Source organism: Silurus meridionalis, chromosome 7 (assembly GCF_014805685.1).
Source record: "Silurus meridionalis isolate SWU-2019-XX chromosome 7, ASM1480568v1, whole genome shotgun sequence".
NCBI classification, from domain to species: domain Eukaryota; kingdom Metazoa; phylum Chordata; class Actinopteri; order Siluriformes; family Siluridae; genus Silurus; species Silurus meridionalis.
In genome coordinates, this window is record NC_060890.1 from 28,017,506 (window position 1) to 28,026,371 (window position 8,866).

General features: G+C 42.9%; 1 protein-coding gene across 1 annotated transcript; it reads left to right on the top strand.

Moving 5' to 3' along the window:
- The first annotated feature begins 620 nt into the window (after window positions 1–620).
- On the top strand, window positions 621–8,866 carry LOC124389206 (macrophage mannose receptor 1-like). Its single transcript, XM_046854533.1, has 5 exons — window positions 621–703; window positions 6,599–6,970; window positions 7,306–7,641; window positions 7,724–7,815; window positions 8,044–8,866. The coding sequence occupies exons 1-5, from the start codon at window positions 646–648 to the stop codon at window positions 8,185–8,187; spliced, it is 1,002 nt and encodes a 333-aa protein (XP_046710489.1). The 5' UTR covers window positions 621–645; the 3' UTR covers window positions 8,188–8,866.

Genomic DNA, 8,866 nt, shown 5'->3' on the forward strand with positions numbered 1-8,866 from the left:
CATACAAGTGTAGTGCTTGCAGCCAGCTTCCTCAAGACCCGACATAGCTTACTCTGCTCCCAGGATTTTTTTTTTTACAAAAGACAAACTATTCAACATGAAATACCACACAGAACGCTTCATGAACAAACAGAAGCTGGCACCGGCTTCACTTCATGTGCGTTTTATAGTTTCCTGGTCATGACGTCACTCCACTGGTGATGGCCAATTTTGACTGATTACACACATTTTTTCAGAGCGTGGACAGCGTAGTCACGTTCCCAAAGCGTTCCGGTTCAGTTCGAGTTCCTGAAAGGGAACCAGAACTAATCTAATTGCACTGCCCTCACATAAACCAGTATACACATTAAGGAAGAAATTAGAAAGATTTTTAGATAATATTTTTAATGATATGGCCACATTATTTATTTCCACAGACACTTCTGTATATTATACTTCAGAGTGACTAGAAAACGGCCCAGTTACAGGATCTACATTGAGTCACACTTAATTTGAGATGGAAATCAGTGCTGGCCAATCAAATTCCTACCTCCTGAAAAAGTTTGAATAGAGCAGCTGTTTTGCATGAGAGTCCTTTTATAACCTGATAGATAAACATGTTAGATTGGAAGACGCTTAGAGGTTTCAGAAGACTTTATTGTCTTTATGAAAAGTTTCTCAGCAGCAATGAAGAGTTTTCTGTTTCTTTTTGGGTTTTTCACAGGTAAGAAAACTGTGTGTGTGTGTGTGTGTGTGTGTGTGTGTGTGTGTGTGTGTTGAGATTGCACTAATAGACCACAGTACATTTATAAAGCCCAATAGATTTAAATCAGGTGAAGAAACGTAATCGAAAAGTGTTGAATGATCTAAAAGTTAAACTGTTGTGTCTTGTGTATTATCATCTAACTCTGGGACACAGTAAAAGGTTAAACCTTTTAGATATTATACATATTAGATTTTATCATAATTCTATTGTTGTTTTGAAAATATTACAGCTATTGGTAGACACTCAGATGTTTCTCTTTGTATCACAGTCTAAATAAATATGTAATTAATATTTTCCTTCCCTGGAACAAAGAGAATTTACATTTCCAACTGGCTGATGTCAGACAATGAGTATTAGCAGGCCATGGGATGTTGACTAAAGAAGTTTGATGAAATATACTGTACAGGTTTATAACTGTTTATCTTATAAAAGGTTTATTGTGCCTAATGGGTGTATTTACTGTATATAATTAGTAAATAAACAATATGACCTATTCTTCTTCTTCTTCTTTCGGCTGCCTGCCTCTTTCAAACCAACTAACCACATCCATAAATCTCCTCCTTGGTCATTCTCCGACAGACAGACAGACAGACAGACAGACAGACAGACAGACAGACAGACAGATCTTTATTGTTATTGCATTGTACATGTACACAGCAACGAAATGCAGTTTATCATCTACCAGAAGTGCAAAAGTCAAGTCAAGAAAAAGTAGCAATCCTGCAAATAGTGCAGATAAATATGTAGTAAATTTACAGCATGTGATATTTATGTAAGCATATGTACAGTAAATAAATATAAAGGCTATAGCAGTGCAGAGACGTGTGGACATCATTAAGAAGTACAGATAAAATATACCCGATGTCTCTCCTCTGCACATATCCAAACTATCTCAACCTTCAATCCTCATCTCAAATAAGTCTTACTCCTACTAACTTTTATTCCCCTTCTCTCCAGCGTGTACCTCCACCTCATCTTTACCTGCTCCCTACTCTCACCACTAATCACAATATCATGCGCAAACATCACAGTCCAGGGAGACTCCTGTCTGATCTCGTCCTTCAACCTGTCCATCACCACTGCAAACAGGAAAGGGCTCAGAGCCGATCTTTGATGCAGTCCAACCTCCAGCTTAAACCAGTCTGTCGTTCCTACTCCTCGGCATAAAACCATACTGTTGCTCACAGATGGTCACCTCTTCTCTCAGCCTGGCTTCCACTTCTCTTTCCCATAACTTCATAGTGTGACTGATCAACTTAATTCCCCTGTAGTTACTGCAAGTCAAGTCAAGTCAAGTCAAGAGGCTTTTATTGTCATTTCTACTATACACAGTGGTACACAGTACACAGTAAAAACAAGACAACGTTTCTCCAGAACCCTGGTGCTACACTAAACAACAACAAACAAAACAACATAGAGCTACAACACAAGTTACATAAAGTGCATCGAGTGCAACCTGGTGCAAACAGTGCAGACAGACAGTGCAGACAGACGACACAAGACAAGACACAAAACCCAATATAGCGCCGACCTACTGTATACTTGATTATGCAGTACTGTACGAGAAGACTGTAAAAACTATACAAACTAAAAACTATATCCCAGAAGTGACTATAAACAGTACAATGTAGTGCAAAAAATACAGCAGCAGTCGAAGGTGCAAAAAACAGCATGTAAACAGTATAATACAGTGATAATGATAAATGTGCAAAAAAACAGCATTTAAGAGTGTGGTACCATTGAGAATAATAAATAATAAATAAATTAATGGTGGTGGAATGGATTGAGATGAGTGATGAGTGTGTGTTAATTGTTAAGTCCAGGAAAAAATTTACAGTTCGTTACACACATTTGAGTGCGTGTGTGTGTGTGAGAGTTCCATTTAATTTCTGTGTATTAAGTAGCCTGATGGCTTGTGAAAGAAGCTGTTGCACAGTCTTGTTGTGGCGGCCCGAATGCTTTGGAACCATTTTTCTGATGGCAGGAGTGTAAAAAGTGTGTGTGAGGGGTGTGTGTGATCCTCCACAATGCTGTGTGCTTTGCGGATGCAGCGTGTAGTGTAAATGTCCATGATAGAGGGGAGAGAGATTCCGATGATCTTCTCAGCTGTCCTCACTATCCTCTGTAGGGACTTGCGGTCCGAGACGGTGCAGTTCCCAAACCAGGCAGTGATGCAGCTGCTCAGGATGCTCTCAATGGTCCCTCTGTAGAACATGGACAGGATGGGGGGAGGGAGGTGGGTTTTCCTCAGCCTTCTCAGAAAGTAGAGACGCTGCTGGGCTTTCTTGGTGATGGAGCTGGTGTTAAGTGACCAGGTGAGGTTGTCTGCCAGATGAACACCAAGGAATTTGGTGCTCTTGACGATCTCCACTGAGGATCCATCAATAATCAGTGGAGATTGGTTGCTCTGTGCTCTCCTGAAGTCCACAACCATCTCTTTCGTTTTGTCCATGTTCAGAGACAGATTGTTTGCTCCACACCAGGCAGTTAGCCGTTGCACCTCTTTTCTATTTGCTGACTTGTCGTTCTTGCTGATTAGACCCACCACGGTCGTGTCATCAGCGAACTTGATGATGTGGTTCGAGCTGTGCATTGCTACACAGTCGTGAGTCAGCAGAGTGAACAGCAGTGGGCTGAGCACACAGCCCGGGGGGGCCCCAGTGCTCAGTGTGGTGGTGCTGGAGATGTTGTTCCCGATCCTGACTGACTGAGGTCTCCCAGTCAGGAAGTCCAGGATCCAGTTACAGAGGGAGGTGTTCAGGCCCAGGAGGTTCAACTTCTCGATCAGGTGCTGAGGAATTATTGTGTTGAATGCTGAGCTGAAGTCAATGAACAGCATTCGTACATACGAGTCCTTGTTATCCAGGTGTGTGAGGGCCAGATGGAGGGTTGTGGAGATAGCATCGTCTGTGGAACGGTTTGGACGATACGCAAACTGCATGGGGTCCAGGGAGGGTGGAAGCTGTGTCTTAATGTGCCTCATGACGAGCCTCTCGAAGCACTTCATCACGATGGGTGTGAGCACGATGGGACGATAGTCATTGAGGCAGTAGACAGAAGAATTCTTCGGCACGGGAACAATGGTCGTTGTCTTGAGGCACGTGGGAACAACGTTGCTGCTCAGGGAGATGTTGAAGATGTCAGTGAGGACGTCTGCTAGCTGTTCTGCACATTCCCTGAGCACTCTGCAAGGAATGTTGTCTGGTCCAGCAGACTTCCGTGGGTTAACTCTGCATAGAGTTTTCCTCACTTCAGCTGTGGTTAGACAAAGCACCTGGTCAGTGGGAGGAGGGACGGTCTTCCTCGCCACCACGTTGTTCTGCACCTCGAACCGGGTGTAGAAGTCGTTCAGCTGGGAGGGAGGGGTCACGGTCACAAGCAGGTGATGTGGTCTTGTAATTCGTGATCGCCTGGATGCCCTGCCACATGCACCGGGTGTCTCCACTGTCCCGGAAGTGGTTGTGGATTTTCTTCGCGTGTGCGCGCTTCGCCTTTCTGATGGCACGAGACAGTTTGGCCCTTGCTTTTTTTAAGGCCGCCTTGTCCCCTGATCTGAAGGCAGAGTCTCTTTGTTTCAGCAGTGCACGCACATTTGCAGTCATCCACGGTTTCTGGTTGGAGCGTGTAGTGATGGTCTTGGAGATGGTCAACACACTTGCTGATGTAGCTGGTCACTGATGATGTGTACTCCTCCAAGTTGATGGAATCGCCGTTGGTTGCAGCCTCTCTAAACATGTCCCAGTCAGTGCACTCAAAACAGTCCTGAAGAGCAGAAGTAGCTCCTTCTGGCCAGGTTTTCACCTGTTTCAGAACCGGTTTAGAGCGTCTGATGAGCGGTCTGTATGTTGGAATTAACATAACAGAGCAGTGGACTGAGTATCCGAGATGGGGGCGGGGCTCCGCACAATACGTGCCGGGGATGTTTGTGTAAACACTATCCAGTGTGTTCGCTCCTCTCGTTGCAAAGTCCACATGCTGATGGAGTTTAGGAAGTACAGTCTTGAGATTCGCATGGTTGAAATCTCCGGCGATAATAAACAATCCGTCGGGGTGAGCATTCTGCAGGTCGCTTATAGCGCCGTAGAGTTCACTCAGTGCCTCCTTAGCATTAGCACTGGGTGAAATGTACACTCAGACGATGTAAACACTGGTGAATTCCCGTGGTAAATAAAAAGGTCTGCATCTAACAGCCACAAACTCCACTAGCGATGAGCAGTAGCAAGAAACGAGCACAGAGTTTTTACACCATTCCGTGTTGATATAAACACACACGCCATCACCGCGAGTCTTACTGCACAGAGCTGCGTTTCTGTTGGCTCGAAACACAGTTAGCCCGTCTAGCTGGATGGCGGCTTCTGGAACTCTGTCGCTGAGCCACGTCTCCGTGAAAACAAAAAAGCAACAGTCTCTAAACTCTCGCCGTGTGGTTCGCTGGAGTCGGATGTAGTCCAGTTTATTATCCAGGGAGCAGACGTTGGAAAGAAAAATGGACGGGATAGCCGGCCGGCTAGGGTTAGCATTTAGCCTAGCACGGACACCCGCCCGCTTGCCGCGATTCCGCTTCCTCCAACAGCGCTTTCGACGTCTCCTCTCCCGGCCACCGGTACAGGCATCATGCAGATTGTTGGTTGCATGATGCCTGTACCGTAGCAGTGTCTGGTGATCGTACACATGAACACAGCTGACTCTGGTGTCCATGTATTGTGAAGGGTCATGAAGGGTCGGGCAGGTCTGCACATCTCCCTTATGCTTAAAGATCAGTACCAGCACACTCCTTCTCCATTCCTCAGGCATCTTCTCACCTTCCAAAATCTAGTTGAACAATCTTGTTAAAAACTCCACTGCATCTCTCCTAAACATCTCCATGCTTCTACTGGTATGTCATCTGGTCCTGTCAGAAAGCACGGGTGACTAGGTGAGTAAGGACCCAAATGCAGGATGCCACAGGGGAATGGAGAAAACAGGCTTTAATAAGAGTAAAGGGAAAACAAAGTCCAAAAAACAGTCCAGGGTCTTAACACAGGCGAACAGGGCAATGCAGGCAGAGAACAAAAAACAAAAAACAAAACAATACAAAAAATGTGCAAAAAATACATAAACCAGCAAAACAGATAAATACAGGGCAGAGCAAAAACATAAATCACAAAACAGTCCAAAGTCCAAACCGGGTAACTAGGGAGAAAGAGTAGAACAGAAAATAAGTTCAGGTTCAGGATAAGGATCAGCATCAAGTTCAGGTTCAGGGTAAGGATCAGGAACAGGATCAGTATCTGGATCAGTATCAGGATACAGAGCAGGCAGGATGGCAAGAATAATCTCAGGGGCAAGGAAGCCGGTAAGATAATCTGGCCAGGAGCTATAGTCTTGGTTGTCCTTATATACCGGGAGGCGCGGGAAAAATGGCAAGATGGCTGCCGACCCGAAAGTGCTCACCGCGGAACCGGAAGTGCATGCCGTGAAACCGGACGTGTGCGTAGTGTGCGAGGGAGATCATGACAGGTCCAACCGATTTCCACTGTTCATCCTCTTAATTGCTGCTCTCACTTCCTCCTTACTAATCCTATCCACTTCCTGCTTCACATCTCCACACCATCCAACCTTCTCACTCTCTCATATTCCTCGTTCATTAAAACAATTCGACCTATTGAACATTTAAATATATAAACAGAAGTGTGCTGAGGAGTAAATATTTGACCTTGTATAAATAATGTAAATAATATAACAATCTACATGACTATAAATTACAGCTGTTATTCAGATTTTTAGAAATACAGTGTACATTTCAGTTGTGAATTTAAAATAATAAAAAAAGAAAAACGTTTTCACAAACAAAATTATTCCGGTTCTCCACAGGAATCGTCTCCATTTTTCCCCCTGGCTCCCGTAAGTACTATCTGATCCAGCAGGGGAAAACATGGAGTGATGCTCAGGTTTACTGTCGGGCCACACACACTGACCTGGCTATCATTAAAAACACTGATGACGTAGTCCAATTTCAGGATGAAGTACAGAAACAAAAATTCAGTTCTAATGCCTGGATTGGACTGAGCGTTGATGTCAGTAGCTGGCACTGGTCTTATGGAAATTATCCCCTGGGAATTTTTACAGATTGGGCAGGAGGAGAGCCTAACAACTGGGGTGGACATGAAGAATGTGGTGTAATAAACACTAATGCTTGGAATGATAAACCATGCACATCGATGTTTGCCTATATGTGCTTTGACAGTAAGGAACCAAATATGTCTCTCATTGTTATTTTGTTAGTAAAAGAATGTTCTAGAGCAGGGGTGCCCAATACTTCACTCGCGATCTACTGGTCGATCTCAAAGGTAGTGTGTGTAAATAAATTGATATTTATTTATGCATTTTTATAATAGGTAGATCATTTTGACTTGCTCATTTTCTAAGTAGCTCGCATGCTAAAAAAGTGTGTGCAACCCTGTTCTAGTGTCTCAATATTAAATGTAACTTTACTTCAGAATGTCTAAAATGAGCACAATAATGATTCACAACACTGTGAATTAACATCCACTGTGTATTATGTGTCTTAATTCTCACAGACAGTAAAACTGGCACTGACCAAATCATTTATTTCTCTAATATAACAACATGGGTTGAAGCTCAGAGTTTCTGTAGACAGTATTATACAGACCTGGCCACTATAACAACCACTGCAGAAAACACCTTTATAAAGAGACTGGTCACTGGCTTTACCTGGTTTGGTTTGGTCAGAGACTCCTGGAAGTGGATAGACCAAACCAACTTCTCAACCATCAGTTGGCGTTCTGGACAACCAGATAATTTTAATCTTATGAATGAAGACTGTGGCTTTATAAATAATGGTCAGGTTGCAGATGCAGCATGCTCACTCGTAATGCCTTTTTTCTGTTACTCAGGTGAGATCATGTTTAATTAGTGCTTATAATTAATACAATTATGTAATCATTTATTCACATGACTTTACATTTCTTTGTTTAGAAATTACGAAAAGGCAACAGATCGTAAGTGTGAAGGTTCAGTCCAATCAGGATGTGAATGTTCCTGAAGTAAAGGAAGCCATCTTGAAGCAGGTGAGCCTGCCGACCCGCCCGGAAAAATCTCTTCTCTCATAATATCTATATGACTTGTGTGACCTCCTCATGACTGCATCAAGAACCTGAGTATTCCATACAGTCTGATACATGAACACTGTACATTATTGATAGTTTTTTACTTTTTGTAGATTTGACAGAATTTACTAAAGATTCATTTCTCTATTCTGCATCAATTCCTAATAAAAGTTTTATTCTGTTCTCCAGATCATGCAGAAAATGAAGGAGCGCATTATGTCTGAGAACATTCTGGTGAGATGGCGAGAGAAGCCAGGTGGAGAAGTGTTTCACAAGGAGAAGGGAAATCAGAGAACAATGGAAAATGTGAACAGAGGAACATGTGACATCTAAGTCTTTGGAAGGGTTTCAGAATAATTTTATAGTAAATGTATATTTCCGTGTAAATGCTCAGCTGAGAAGGCCAGATCATCAGAATTAAACTCTGATGTGTCCTCAATATATGTAGAAGGAAAAACAACATTTATCCATGGTGATTATACTGTACATACTACCTACTGATAACAGAACATTAGAACATTTTAGGGCTTTAAACATCATGAGCAGGACATTGTAGTGGATTTAAAAGACAGCAGGTGTATACGGAATAAGAGGATATAACTTGTGCTGATTAACTCTTAGTTTATTACGCTTAAACATTTAACTTCAAATAATTTATTTATTCCATCCGTCCATCATGGTTCCCTGGTGGTCTAGTGGTTGGGATGCGGTGGTTCGATCCCCACTTGTACGATACTAGGGCTTGTACCCCCGACCTTCCGATCGGTAACCCAGTGCCTTAACCACTGACCCCCCACTCTCCTTAGATTGTGAGCTGTAGTTTGTTCTGGGTAGTGATTGATAAGATTGATGTAGAGTGTGATGTACTATATTATTTACTTTTAATTTTTCTTCTGATTAAGTTAAAATCCTGCACATGGTCATTTACTTGTACTTTTAAGTAGTTTTTAAACACAGTGGGTACAGAAAGTATTCACACCCCTTAAATTCTTCACTCTTTTTTGTATTGCAG